The following is a 15624-nucleotide window of genomic DNA, read 5'->3' as shown; positions in this document are numbered from 1 at the left end:
TATGTATTGTATTTGAGCAGCGATAAGGGTGTGGCCTCTGCAGTTTAGCTTAAGCCTGACCACCTGCACTGCAGCACTGCCCCACGCCTGCCTGCCTGCATGTGTGTGAGTGGGCGTCACCGTGTGTGTGTGTGTGTGTGTGTGTGTGTGTGTGTGTGTGTGTGTGTGTGTGTGTGCGCGCACAGTAACCTTGTGTACGCAGACGTCAATCTGAAGTGCTTGTGAATAGTTGTGTGTCTGTCTGTCCGGTGCAGTGACTTGAGTGCTCAGCAGAGAAAGGAATCTAATCCATATTTAATGTGTGTTGCTGTTGCAGAGCTGCAGTGAACAATCTGCTGAACATTATGTTCTCGTGGTTTAAAATTTACAGCCAGTCTGTACAAGCAGCATGTCACTCCTGTATGGCACAGTGTTTGGTAGTATTGACACATATCATGGGGATTTTTTCATCAGATAAGAATATGTCAATCCCCTCTTGTTTCATGAAGTGTAGCTTGTAACATGAGACCGGATGAGTTGGAATTTGAATTATAATTGCTGCAAGCCTGAAATCTAATTTAAAATGCCTCACTCTTCATATATTCTTTCTATCTGCTTATCGTTGCTGTTTTCCTGCATTTCTGCACGCGTTAATCTGTATGAACCCCTGTGGCAGCAATAAAAACCACACTTGATGTGTCAGGCAGCAGCTTGTCAACAGATTTTCTAAAGTTTCTGCATTTGTGGAGGCATTTTTGCACTGTCACTCCCTTTTGCAATGTTGTCATGTTGTTTGTGATTCTGTCAGCCACTGACTAAGAGAGAATGTGACACTTAATGGACGATAAATCACAGTGCTTCATTGTCAGTGCAGACACTTTTAGGATAGGTTACCTCAATAGAAATGAGACCCTTGCAATGTTAGTGTCAAGGCCGACCCGTTGAGCAACAAATGACGGAATCTTTATGGTTTTACTTTCTCATGAAAAGTGGGTTTTTTTTTCTGTGGTGTTTGTTGCCTTTACAGAGCTGGCAAGGGAGATGGATTTCTCTGTGGAAGAGATCAACTTTATCAGAGTGGAGAACCCCAATTCCCTCACAGCACAGAGCTTCATGCTCCTAAAGAAATGGGTGCACAGGGACGGTAAAAATGCCACAAGTAAGCAGTGTGTGTGTGCATGTATTGTTGTGTGTGTGTGACAGAGAGAAATGGAAATTGTAGTTCCTATCTGGGTCTAAGCTAAGCTTTTTCTAGCTAACCTTCTTGTATATGAGAAAACATGTTTCAGTTGCTAGTTTATGATAACAAGGAATCAATAGAACTGACAATGTCAAGGGTTTATGCTATTAGAACATGACTGTGCAATTTCTCTGTGTCTCTCCTCTCTAGCGGATGCTTTAACTGCGGTGCTGACTAAGATCAATCGGTTGGATATTGTGACTTTGCTGGAAGGGCCCATATTTGACTACGGTAACATTTCAGGCACACGCTGCTTTGCCGATGATAACGCAGTATTCCCGGATCAGTCCGATGGTAAAGTGTAGCCCACCCTAGCTGAACTCTCAGTCTATCTCTCAGTCTATCCCTTCACCCTTCTTCACCTCCTCTCTCAGCCAGATAGTCAGACCTGACTGTGTAAACAAATACTAGAACCAATCAGGCTTGACCAAACAATGGAAGTTAATTAGAACTGAACCAAAATAACTCATATCAGTTAATGGACCATCAGGTAGTAACAGCATTAGAGTCTTCCTTAGCAGTCACCCCAGTCAGCTTGTTAGTTTTCCAACACTGGGCAGTGCACTTAATTTGTAGCACTCAGTCATTGGAACATTAATGGCAAGTGATAGATTTTTGGGTGATTATTTATATATTTTTCTAGAAAATCTGTACCATTTTGGGTGCATGAGACTTTTTAGTATGTGTGACTGTTATTGTAAACTGTTCAAAAGCATGATCCTGAAGCAAATCGTCACCTTCCTAAAATAATTGCCTATGTCATTTTTTCAGGTTTTTCAGAAAACACAAAAATATAAAACGGCCTAAGTCACATGCTTGACATAGGCAATTATACTAAAGGTGTAGAATCACATGACCTGTTCAACTGAGGATGTAGGCAATTTTACCAGAGGTGGCCAGCACCATGAATAGATGATTTAGGCAAAGAAATCATTTTTGTCAAAAGTCATTTTTTCAGGTTTTTCGGAAAACACAAAAAATAAAACGGCCTAAGTCACATGCTTGACATAGGCAATTTTTCTAAAGGTGTAGAATCACATGACCTGTTCAACTGAGGATGTAGGCAATTTTACCAGAGGTGGCCTGCACCATGAGGAGATGATTTAGGCAACAAAATCGTTTTTGTTAAAAAATGACTTAGGCAATTATTTTAGGAAGGTGACGAAATGTAAGCCGCTAATGAACTGGTGTCTCTGTCCCATCTGATGAATGTGTTGATAATCCTGTTGATAAAGCACATTTTTGGGATGGGTTTAGGGCACTGCTTCACAATTTGGTTTATTAATAGTTATGTTTATGTGTATGTTACACGTTTAGAATTTGAACTGACACCCAACACCCATGTCCTTTTGTCAATTTCTGTTGTAAGCAATTAGAAAATACATAAAAACATAATTATCACAACCAATTTATAATAATAGCATGCTTGCTTTAAGCAGCATGGCAAGTCTTTCTCTCTTTCTAACTTTCTCTCTTTCCTCTTTAATGAAAATGAAATGTGGCAGCGACCAGTATTCTCTGGTTCTGACAGACCCAATGAGGGACATTTCAGAACAGTGATGACAATGTGCCCTTTGTTACAGATTATAAAAATACAGCAATTAGCCTTTTTATCACAAGTTATTATTGCATTCACAACTTTCTCCAAACTGTACACAAACCACCTGTCCAACAAAGGGAGTGGTATTTTGTTAAGCATGTGCAGCAGATGTGTTTACATTTGTACGTACTTTTTACCCCACTACATATTTTAATGTATTGATACTTACCCTTTTTGATTTTAATACTTCTTCCACCACTGCATCAACTGTATGCTTGACATTGTTTTGCTTTTTAGAACCACTGCCATTAGGTCTGTAGCCAGATTTATGTGAACATTTATTTTATTGTTGTTCCGTTGTTCATCAATGAAACAAGAAAATGAAAACCCCCAATCAAATCAAATGACCTCTCTTTAGCAGTCACTAGATGGACCTACAGAACTGTGCGTGTTAGCCAGGCACTCTTTGAAACAAACTTCTGAAATGGGCCTCATTGCCAATCTGTCTAATTAGGTTTCTGAAAGTCATCCTAACACAAAGATCCATGTTACGATTGCTTTAATGAGTGGATGTTTTTGCAAAGATGATTTAAAATGAAACCAATATTTAACAGATTTTTTAATCAACAAAATGCATGGCTATGGCTTTGTGTGAGAGGCTGCCTGCTCTAATGTTGTTGGCTAACAACAATACACTTCTAACACTCTTCAAATGGGTGGAGCCTTTTCAACACATGAGTGAACGCGCGCACGTTTCTGCAGAGCACACCTTGATGGATGGATGTGCTCTGTCCCAGATGACGCTCACAGATGAGTTGAAAATGAAACACCTTTTTTCAAAGTGTACAGTGTATAATTATGTGTCACTGCTGTTAGCCGTACTGTACCTGTCATCTCCTGGGTTCCTCCGAGCCTCCCAGCCTCTACACTCCAATGTAGCTTCTCCTGCTTTGAGACCAGCAGACTGCCCCGCTGCCTCCTCCTCCTCCTCCTCCTCCTCTCTCCTCTTCTTCTGCATCTGAGCGACTAACTCCTTCTGCAAACTCCCCTACCAGCACTAAGCACCACTAACCAGCTAATTTCCATCAGTGGCTACCTTTTGCTAACTTCAGCTGCTTCTGGAACCAATCGTTTACCTTCGCTGCTGAGCTCAGGCTGCCTAGAGTAAGACTGGAAGTACAACAGTGCCCCCCCTGTCAGCATAAACAACAAGTCCACAAGTCGTGTAGGGAGCTAACAATCTTAAAGCCTCACCTGCACCAGCTATGCTCTAACTAGAAGGCATCTACAGCTAACTATCAGGGTTTAGCATTAGCATATCTACAGTATAACCATATGAATTAATTTAGGTAAAATAGTTTGTTTTTTTAAACAATCTTGGGGGGAAACATATATTAAATTATGTTAACGACATTTTACCTTTCCTTTTATCTCTTTGTGAAGTTTGATTGGCAGTGGCATTTTAATGGTATTTGGTGACATATTGTATCATTTCCTGTTAGCACAACATATATGATATATAGTATTTACTGTATACAATTAGTATGTGGTATGGAAATAGGACACAGCAGCAGGCTGTTTGGAGGCTAGCCAAAAATGTCTTAAAAGGGTGTGGGGTTGCTCTTGGGAAATTAATTCTAATGACCTCAGTATATATAACATCCTGGCTACGGCCCGGCCCTTCAGCATTCCCAGTTCCCATCCTGCTTCTTCTTAGTTCTCTCAACACACTTTAGACCTCCTAGTTCCCAAAACCTGTCCTCAAGCAAGAAAAATCCAGAATGTGAATTTTGCCACCTTATTTTTTACTACTTACCTATGAAAAGATGCTACCGCTATTCACTACGACACCTATTCTTGCTTATCACCCGAGAGATAAGCAATCCCATGACTCTGGTGTGCAATATGTTTGCTTCTGCGGCTTCTTCATCAGTCACACGTTCACTTCCCTGTCCATGCATCAATCTGTTTTATATGCTGTTTGTCTTTTCATCAATATTTTGTCTAACAGTTGTTCTGTGTTTTTCTTTTGTCTTTTGTGAACTGTGATAATTGTAATAGCTCCAAAACTTCTTAGGTCTCCTACATTCCCTCTGTGTGCTCAAACGCCTCAGCCTGTTGCTCCTCTCTATAATCCTCCTCCGTCCTTTACCTCCATCTCCTCTTCCTCTCCTTCCCGTCATCCCAGCCATATCACCCCTTTCTCATTCTACTCCCCTCCTGCTGTCCATTCTCCCTCCTCTGTCTTTCCCTTCCCGTCTCCCCCCTCCACACCTCCTGTTCTCCCTCACTTCTTCACTCTGTCTTCCTCTCCCACCTTTCCCTCTCTCCCTCCCCTGCCATCTCCTCCTGTTTATATTCCCCTGTCTCCTCCTTTTCCCTCTCCTCCCCCCTCTCCCTCTTTGATATGTGCCTCCTCTCTTTCTCCCCTTTCTCCCACTTCTACACCCCGTCCCTTTTCTTCCCCTTCATCCTCTCCCCTTCCTTCTCGCTCGCCTCATTGTTCTCCTTCCCTAAATCATCACCCTCCTTCCTCTTTACTTCCCACCTCTCCTCTACCCTCTCCCCTCCCTCCTGGTGTCCCTTCCCACTTCAAACGGGATCGTTCTGTTTCTGAAATCTACATCTAGATGCCTTTCTGTTGCTCTGCTCCTTTCTGCCTTTTGTTGAAATCAACACAAATAACACCTAAATTCTACTCAAGATTTTGATCACACTCTCACGTTGACATAATTATTGAGACGATGAGACGACAAGCTGAAATCAAAGTGCTGTAATTACTAATTTCACTACTTTTGCATTTCAGTTGTGTGAGGTTTAAGGTCTGAACTTAAGTGCTTTTACAAAAGGCTTGGCTGACTTAAGTGCTAGTTAGGTGCTAACCAGGAACTACAACAGTTCCTGAGGAACTTTATGACATTAGTGTGACTGAATGTTCCATGTGAAAACTATATAAATAGAGTACAAGTTTCTATCTTACATTTTATATTCTGTCTTTGGTACTTTGGTTTCTGTTTCCATCTTGTGATATGTTCATGTGTCTACTCTGTAGGGCTGGTCCAGAAGTCACACATCTCCCCCATGTGTTTTTTTGGCCACTTGGGGGCAGTAGAACAGTAGAACTGACATGGCAAACATGTTATCAAAAACAGCAACTTATTTACACATTCAGCAAACATAATCATTCATTTACAGTCGTGTTTCTGTCCACTTGGCTTGTGTAACTCCCATATTTACTCTCTTTTACTGTAGCTCAGTTTTTGGTCTCCACCAACTCCTGAGGGAAATATCAACCTTTTTAGCTTCTAAATGCTCCACTATATTCATTGTGTCTGACTGTCCACAGAGAGTAATCCCCCTACACTACAGTTCCCCCCAGCTACACACATCATTTTAGCCACTTTTAGCTCTTTGTTTTAGTTTTTTGGCCTGCAGACACTCTAGGCGACCTATTTTCTAGTTGACATGATGAAGCGCTGATAAAACCCACTAAACGCTACCCAGCACCAGACAGCAAACAGATGAAGTTAGTTGGTGAACATAGTGGAGCCTTAAGTAGCTAAAGAGCCATATGTTTAAAGTTATAACAGAGCTAAAAGAAAAGTGCATATGGGGCTTACATTTATCAGGTGGACACAAATATGTCTCCAAATGATTGACAGTGTTGCTCCTGTCTGCTTAATGTGTAACTAGGCAACTGTTTGCTAGCAAGTTCAGCATACCAGCTTTAGAAGGTGATAATGTGCCCCAAGGTGGCCACAAATCTTTGCATCTTTAAAGTGTATTAGGGGTACACGTGTGACTTCTGAACAAATACTGCCCTTAGATGTTACAAGTGTTTATCATTTCATCCCCTCCACCACTCTACTCCCCCTTCCCTCCCTCCTTTCCTTCCCTGTTTTTCTCTTTCCCTCCCTCCTCCATCCCCTCACCCTCTAATCCTTTACTCCTGCCATCCACCCAGGATACGACAATATAGATCTGGAGCTGCAAACCCCCTCAGACCTGAACTACGAGCCCCCCACCCCGCTTCGCTCAGACTTCTTCTTTAGCGAGGGCGATGCTAGCGCAGACTCCCCTAGCAAGATCATGCCTACTAGACCTAGCGACCTCTCTCTCACTCAGACCACCAGTACGTCCAGCAGCGACCCCCTCACGGTCGCCCCAGGCCCCACCTCTAACGCCATGCAGCCCCCCATCGTCGGGGCCGAAGATACAGCCTTGACCACTGAGGAAAGAGGGATGTCTAAGGAAGAACATACAAGGCTGGTTTATTATGAAAGGGTGGATAATGACAGAAGGGCAGTAGAGCAATCAGGAAAGGGAACAAACGGGCATGCTGAGGCCTTAGAGAAGGAACCTCAGGCAGTGCAAGGCGTTATTTTGGAGCGTCAGGGAGACACTGGTCATGGAAATGCGAGGCAGGAAGAGGAAGAAGAAGAGGAGGAGATGACCCCGGAGAGGCTGCAGAGTCTACTGGAGGATATAAAGCAGGAGGGAGGCTTGGACGACGAGGAGATGACAGAGGAGAGGATGAATGCTATCCTTGAACAACTACAGCAAGCAAAAAAAGACGTGTGTTCAGTTCCAGGCTTGAGATGCGAGACGTCCTGCGCAATCATAGAGTCAGCAGCCGGGGGCCACGACCCCGGCACCGAGGAGGGCAGGTAGGACGTGTCCTTATTCTGTTAACATATTTACACATCAAGGTTTTCTGTCAGTCCGGCAGTTTTGTGATCACTATATTTCACTCCCGCAGCCCCGACTGTCTGGCCTCATTGGAGCAGCCCCCAGCTCAGACCGACAGAAAGAACGGAGGTCACAGTGACGCAGCCAGCGAAGGAAAGGAAAAGGAGGCCAAGAGGAAGGGATCTCAGGGGGACAGCAGCACAGCGGGACCAAGCAGAGGACGGGAGGATGGAGGTGAAAAGTCCCAGCACAAAGTCCAGGTGAGATTCACTCTTCCAAACAGGGTGTGACCTACAATTGTATATTAATTCACTTATTTATGTTTTCTTGAGATTCATGCACAAACGCACATTGTGGTGTCTGTAGGGCTGGATATCGTTCAAAGAGTTTCGATACCGATATACCAATACCGTGACTTCGAATGCCGGTTCCTAACAGATCCTTTTTGGATACTAATTTTATAAAACAAAAAGAAATTACAATATTACACATCACGGCGTACATCTTTTCATTTATTTTTCAGATCCTACTACGTGTGCCTCGTCTCTGTGTAATGTAAAGTTTTTCCCACGTGTCTCCACGACATGTAACGTTAGACAGCCAATCACAGACATTATTAGATCTCGGTAGAAGCATGCTGCATGCTTATTGGTTAACTGACGCAGATGAGATTTACCCCTTAGGTATTGAAATTGGGTATTGAATGACGAGGCATTTTTCAATACTCAATACTTTAGAGGCAACTCGGTCGGTGTCTAAAAAGTGTTGAATCCGGTACCCAGCCCTAGGTTGTGTGCTGTTATTAACAGCATTTAAAGCCTTAAATTCAGTTGCAATGGGTTTCAAATTTAAATGTAAGGAATGTAAACCTATGTTCTGGTCCAATATTTCATTTTAACTTTCCACAAAGTCATAAATTGAAGACACATACACACACTTGCTTGTTAATGTCACAATGCTATATACTGGGCTGCCTTCGTCAGGGGAGCGTTAGAGCTGACGAGTCCGGCTCCGATGAGGAGACCACTGTCACCACCAGGGTGTACCGCAGACGAGTCATACTCAAGGTGTGTAAGGCCTGGTGTGTGGACCGCTCGAGGCGTAAAGCTCTGAGACTCGGTGCAAGTGTGTGAAGACTGACTTACAATATGAAGAAAGAAAGATGGTGAACAGACATTAAACTGTGCTGGTGTGCGTTTGACAGTCTTTGTGTGTGTATTATAGAGTGAAAGTAGGAGAGTTTTAACATGGGAGTGTGTTTGTGTGCAGCTATAGTGATTATAGGTAAGACAATGTGATAGAAAGAGTGTATCAAAGAGGGGGTTTCCATCCAACTGTTGTTCTGGGAATCTTCAATTTGCACATAAAAAAAATCTAAGAATTAAAATTCCAAAAAAAGAAGCCAAAATTTCACATTTTCTTTGGATGGAAACTTGACTATAGATACATAGGACTGTGTGTGTGTGTGTGTGTGTGTGTGTGTGTGTGTGTGTGTGTGTGTGTGTGTGTGTGTGTGTGTGTGTGTGTGTGTGTGTGTGTGTGTGTGTGTGCGTGTGTGTGTTTTAGCCTTGCTATAGCATGAAGTTCGACTCACTGCTTGTTGGTGTGAGCCACTAGACCACCAGCCGTGCTGTTTGGGGTTTGGCGTTGCTGCCTGGTTGGTGGACAGTTGGTTGTGCTGTGTGTTTGGCTCATATTCTTCCACAGGTTTCACAGGAGCAGAAAATCCCTTTCTGATGGGTGTCCAGTCAAAATGTCCTTAAGCAAGACACGGAAGCCCTTGGATGTTTACTCATTCTTAATTCAAACTGGATAAGACTATCAACTATATGCTTAAATTGGAATGTATAAAATAAATAATATTTTTAATCTGACAATTACTTTTAAAATAATTAAACAATCGCTTGGTCAATGAAATGTCTGGAAATGGTCTTGACGACGTCTGTTTTTGACAGACATACGGTCCAAAACCCAAAGATATTCAGTTTATAATTGTGGAAGAATGATGAAACTAGGAAATATTCGCTGGACACTGAGAATTTCTAAAAGAGAAAAAACAATTTTCAAAATTGTTGCGGATACATTTTTTGGTCAATTGACTAATCGTTGCAGCTCTAAAATACATATGATCTGTCTCTGTGAATGGAGCCTCATTTCTGAGCTGACTGTGAAACATTTGTGTCATCTTTATTGTGGAATGAAGAAATGTAAGTTTGAAGGAAAAAGTCATCGCCATGCAGAGTTAGCAGCTAAAAGTTTGAACCTTTTTTTAATTTTGTAACACCTGAAATTGTTGGACTTTTGCAGTGATTGACATGATTTTACGGTACTTTCATGATTAAAATAAACCATAGCTTTTGTATCGTCGTTCTCAGTGTCTTTGCTACTGCAGGTGTGCGTTTTGAAGGGTGTGAGCTATATTAAAATGTTGAGGCAGCCTGTGTAATGCACCAGCATCAGTTGGGTTTCCACAGTCTTACCATACCAAAACGCAAAATATATTAATGAAAAATGTTAATGAATTTGAATGCCTTTAGAGAACACTAAGACGAAATGTTTCATGCTATCAGTGATGCATCACAGATGACCAATGTCAAGGATTTTGGTTTTAGGATATGTTTTTATTTTTCTGAGAATTTGTAATAATGAAACTGCACTTTGAAAACCTTTACAACTTGAACCTTAAGAAATTCTGCAGCGTTTTCAAATCTTTATTCTTGCTTGTAAGAGTGGGAAACCCATCGGCTGTGGCAGGCAGGAAGTCTGTTATTCTCTAAATAACCAGATGTCTAACAGTCCTACAGACAACCTCTCAAACCTCTTCCTAATCTGTACCTTCTGTCCTTCCCCTCCCAAATCTCTCACTCCTCCATCCACCTTTAACCCATCCTTTAACCCTTCACCTCAGGGAGAGGAGGCCAAAAACATTCCTGGGGAGTCTGTGACAGAGGAGCAGTTCACAGATGAAGACGGGAATCTGGTCACCAGAAAAGTAACCATCCCCGCCCTTCTCCATCACATGTCACATCTTTATCCTACAGCACACACACACACACACACACACACACACACACACACACACACACACCAGTGTTTAGCCAATAATACTTGAAATTAGAAAAAGGGAACCAGTGTCACTAGGATGCTGACAGACACTATTTCACACAGTAACACACCAACTGTATCACGTAGCATCTCATACACACACACACACACAGACATATATATATACACACACCTCCTCACCCTCCATTCCATCATTTCTCCTCACAAAATGCTTTCCTGCTCCTCTTCCTCACTTCTTCCGCCCTGACATGCTTCTGCCCCCTACAGGTGATCAGAAAGGTGGTGCGCCGTGTGTTCAACACGGAGGAAAGGAGGGAAAGTGAAGCCGAAACTGTTACAGAAGAAGCAGCTGGTGTTGGTGGTGGTGGTGGTGTAGCGGCAGGTGGAGCAAACGCTGCTTCTTCAGCAGGACCCACGGGGGGGAAGGGCAAGAAGAGGGGGAAGCGCTCCCGACAGGGCCACAAGGCTGAGAAGTCTGGAGAAAAAATTGAGGTTGGCGTTAAAAACCAACCGCTGAACTTACGCAATTGCCTGAGCTATCCTGGCCCACTCACACCTGCATGAAGCTGTAATTGTATGTAAATACTGATCACTCCGAGTAATGTGAAAGAATAGGTCACAATCAAGAGCTGAGGCGAAGTAGTGGTGGAGCGAGGATGTATCTGTGAATTTGTGGACCAAGTGTGGACGAGCTTAGGCCAGTTTGTTCAAGTATTGTTTCAATTGATCTTGGCTTATAGAGCACTTTTGAAAATTAGAATATTTACATCCTCAGCTACAAGCTAGCTTAGCTAAACCTTGCTCTGGAGCAAAGTTATGCCAGGATGAGTCTACCCATTTTTTTCAGATGGTCACTCGATGAAATCAGGAGACGATGGCACCTAAACTTCAGACTACACCTTGAACGCTGACCAGTCATAGCTTGCATTCTTTCACAAACTATGTAGAGCTACGGTGATCAGGCAGGAAGGGCCACAGACCGACTTCCATTATCGACAATAATACAATAAAAAAAAAAACAATTTTCACCCACTTGTTTTAATGTGCCGGAAAAGTGAATGTGCTGGAAATTCTGGGGTAAAAAGTCCAAATATTGAATAAAAAATTTTGATTGGAAAATTTGGGGTTGATAAAAGCAAAACGTGAGGAACTGTAATGTTCCTCAAATTAATGGTGATACAAACAAATGGTACATTTCCGTCATGTTTTCCACATTTGTTTTAACAGTTGGTTTGGTTTGACTGGCGCCCTTTTGATTACGGCATCTTGTTGAGCTCTCTTCTTCCTCAGTGGTTAAACACGACAGGAGAATTAGCGCCACCAGCTATTTATGTTGATGACCCAACTCTTAATGTTCACATAACAGTCGTGGATGGAAACACGTTCATTTGTATTTTCCATTGCAAATTTTCTGGAAATTCAGTTAAACTTTTAGCTACATTTGGATGGAAAACAGGTTATAGAAAATATTAAACTAGACCAGAGCAAAACAGACTCATGCACATTTGTAGGATTGGGGCTCTTATTGTGAAGTCGGATTTCAGCATTAATCTGCTGTTTGCTGTTATACTAATGTGAAAAAAATTGATGCATTTTGTGCAGTGCTGTGTAATAGAGTAGCAGAGTCATTAGTCTGCTGTGTGTGTTTCCTCTGTACTGCAGTGTGCCAGTAGTACTTAGTGTTACAAACCCATCCAACAGCTTTGTACAACAGTCCTGGCTCGTTGATTGGGCTTGAGAACTAATATCACATGTATGAACTAATATAGAAAAAATAATTATTTTTTTCTCTCGTCTAACAAGTATTGATGCATGTGTGATTTCAAAGTAGTAATTTTAATGTCCTTTTTTCTCTCTCCTTAAACTTGTCTCTCTTGCAGCATGTTGCCTGTGATCTCCTCAACAGTAGTTGATCTCAGCTGTGCTTCATTAACACACAAACACACAGGTTATATTTTTAGCCTGAGCACAACACTAACTTTAGTTTTCTCTTTGTTTTTCTCTCTTTTGCGGACTTCACTGCTTTCTTCATTCTCCCTCTGCCAAGCCTGGAAACAGCGGCAACAAGAAACAAGGGAAGAAGAGTCAGTCATAACAGAAGAGCTCTCAACTCAACCAGGTAAGAGGCTAACAACTTCAATTTGACAATTATCCATTCATGAATTCAATAAATATCAATCTGTGAAGCCAAAGTAATGGAATGGTTTACAAATTAGCACTAAGATTAATGATGCAACAAAACGGTCTCTCTTCTCAGTGTTAAAAGAAATGGAAAATACATTTTGCGATAAGGAACATGTTTATTTGCTTTCTTGTTGAAAACTAGATAAGAAGAATGATACCGCTTTCACATCTGTACGCTAAATATTGTATATTTGTAGTATATATTGTACATTTTACATTGCTTGGCATTCTGTGGACAGCAAAGGAAGAATTTCACTGTACAGGGAAACCTTCCTTTCCTTAGTGTGCATATGACAATACAACTTTGAAATCATGTCTTGAAATATGAAGCTAGAGCCATAAGGCAATTAGCTTAGCTTAGCATAAATACATGAGGACTTGCAGGGGAAAATAGCTAGGCTCTGTACAAAGTCCAAAAAATACACCTTCAGTTTTCACCTTTAGATCACTAACAAACATTTGATATCCTGTTTGTATACTGACGTGCAAAAACGACACGTATGGTTTTAAAGCAACACTAGAGAACTTTCCCCGCTTCGGTGCCCCTACAGGTTGGAAGTGGAACTGTCCATTACATCACATTGTCCAGTTCATTCGAACTACAGATCCGCTACCGACCTGGCAAACTTGCATAATGTAATGTGATGGACAATTCCGCTTCCAACCTGTAGTGGGACCGAAGCGTGAGAAGTTACCTAGTGTTGCTTTAAAGGGAGCTATGTCTGGACAGAGTCAGGGTAGCTGTTTCCTCCTCCTCCTGCTTCTGGTCTTTGTGCTGAGCTAAGCTAAGGACCTGTTGTCTCTAGCTTCATATTTAGTGTACAGACATGAGAGTGGTATCAATCTTCTTGCAAGAAAGCAAATAAGGATACTAGCTATTCCTGTATGAAATGTCAGAAAATAGTAAAAAAAAAAAAAAAAAAAAAAGAACTTTAAATATTTAATTGAATTACCATTTATTTTACAATCATATAAAACAGAGAAGAGCAGCTGGCGATATTTGACACATTTCCTTAGAAAATCAATGAAATGATCGTAAAAAAACAAACCAACTAATGGATAATAAAAGAATATCAGCCTTTTAACAGATTCTGTAATGGCACATTCTTTAATTGAATATGTACAGCATCAATCCATTCACAGCAGCTCAGATTTTAATATATAAGCTTGTAACCTTTCACCATCCAGGTCCACTGACATCCACCTGCGACACCACACACCCTGGGAGGAAAAACAAGACTGGAAGCCTCGTCAATCGGCCAAAACGTGTCTGAAGCTTTCACTTACAACGCATGGTTCTCAGCAAGACAACGCAAAACAAGTTACTTTTCTTTGATTTCGCATGAGCATGTCACCAAAACTCACTCACTCTGTTGGAAACAACACCGAAAAGGACACGCATAGACGTGAGCTGGAGCTTTCTTATCTTCGACGAATGAAAGGCGCCTGTGACCAAAGATGGCACAAAAAAAGGAAAACTAAATGCTGACAGATAAGGAAGACGTGTGATTCACTCTCTCCCAGACACTCGCCTTATATGGTCTATTTTTTTCCTCCTGGACCCACAGTATAGGAGTGTACCGAGTGGTTCTTTTTTTTGTTTTTTTTTATGAAATATAATAGTACAAGGGTGATTTTTGTTGTATATAAATGACACTGTATAAAATCAAAAAAAAAAATAATCGGTAGCTTCACAGATTGTTTATGCACTGATTTGAGTTGATGAAGCTTTGCAGAGTCGGTGCTTGTATTGAGCGGTCGACACGGTTTTAGCAGCCTTGAGTGTGCACTCTGACATGCTCTTCCCAAATGAATATACAAAGGAACAACGAAAAGATGTATTTAAATGAGAAATTAAGGGAAGAAAAAAATAAATAACTGCTTGATTTTAAACAAAGGACGTTTCTTTTAAGCCAACAGCTTCTTCCGCTCAGTCCGTGAAACATTATTTGTCTTCAGAGAAATAATTTTTTGCTGCATGTGACGTCACTTTATTTTTAACGCTTTCCTTTCATTTTCCTCCAAATTTAAAAAAAAGAAAACACTGTAATACAATTAGAGAGATGGTACTGCTGTCTTTGTGAGCACTCATAGTAACCCAGCCATCTGTCATCTATAACTGTTTTTATTATATTCTTTACGAAAATGAAAACACACACCAGAAAGCATAACCTTCAGGACGGTACTGACGGTGTCCCCGAATGTAACCAGCAGACCGGCACATTGTGTTATCTCCTAACTGCTAGCAGCCCTGTGTGTGCGTGTGTGTGTGCAACATCAAATACAATCTGTAAGCCCATCATACATTCTAGAAGTGTACGTTTAAGCTTTTAGATCTGCTGTGGTTTTAAAAAGGGGACTTTTATTTTTGACGGTTTGATGACTTTATTTAACAGGTTGTATTTGCATTAGAACAGAGAATCTAATTTTTAGCCCCATTATTCAAATATTGTTCTTTTTATTAATGGCTAAATCACAGTATTGATCACACATTGTTAAACATCTGATCTTCTGTTTCTGTGTAATTTAAAAAGAAAATTATGTCTGTCTGTTTTCATACAAAGCCACCCTAAGCATCCATTGTTATAAATCTGGTACCAACATGTATGATGAACCAACATAGCCTACACTGGATGATCCAAGTAATTATTTAAGCAGAAAAATAAATTGTGTTTAAATTGAACGTCTGTGAGTTTGTTTTTGCTACAGTATGTTTTGCAATTTCATGGTTCCGATAAAGACGCACCTTACAGTATGTTCGTCAAATCTGAGGTTGTCAAAACAGAGAGATGGAGCCTTCAAGAAGTCACATTCCATAAATGTAATTCTGGTTCATGGTTCTGGTACTTAAAGTATTAAAAGTTAAAGTACTCAAAGCAGAAATAAACGTGTATGTTATAGTATTACATACAATAGCATTTTTACA

At 41.2% G+C, this 15624-nt stretch overlaps 1 protein-coding gene across 11 annotated transcripts in view; it reads left to right on the top strand.

The window, feature by feature from the left end:
• LOC114548170 (ankyrin-3) overlaps positions 1 to 15381 on the top strand; it is a 120146-nt gene extending 104765 nt beyond the window's left edge. For 6 of the 11 annotated variants that reach the window (XM_028567937.1, XM_028567938.1, XM_028567936.1 and 3 more), the window contains 9 exons: positions 1007 to 1138; positions 1370 to 1513; positions 6724 to 7426; positions 7519 to 7708; positions 8432 to 8515; positions 10357 to 10440; positions 10782 to 11006; positions 12562 to 12633; positions 13887 to 15381. In XM_028567937.1, the coding sequence (XP_028423738.1) occupies positions 1007 to 1138; positions 1370 to 1513; positions 6724 to 7426; positions 7519 to 7708; positions 8432 to 8515; positions 10357 to 10440; positions 10782 to 11006; positions 12562 to 12609 (1610 nt within the window). In that variant the 3' untranslated portion in view covers positions 12610 to 12633; positions 13887 to 15381. Of the gene's footprint in view, positions 1 to 1006; positions 1139 to 1369; positions 1525 to 6723; positions 7427 to 7518; positions 7709 to 8431; positions 8516 to 10356; positions 10441 to 10781; positions 11007 to 12561; positions 12634 to 13886 lie in introns of those variants that run through there. The other 5 variants (XM_028567940.1, XM_028567942.1, XM_028567944.1 and 2 more) reach the window with 5 other exon arrangements.
• Positions 15382 to 15624: the final 243 nt, after the last annotated feature.

The sequence above is a fragment of the Perca flavescens genome, chromosome 21 (assembly GCF_004354835.1).
Source record: "Perca flavescens isolate YP-PL-M2 chromosome 21, PFLA_1.0, whole genome shotgun sequence".
Classification (NCBI taxonomy): Eukaryota; Metazoa; Chordata; class Actinopteri; order Perciformes; family Percidae; genus Perca; species Perca flavescens.
This window is presented reverse-complemented; position numbering and strand designations above follow the sequence as displayed.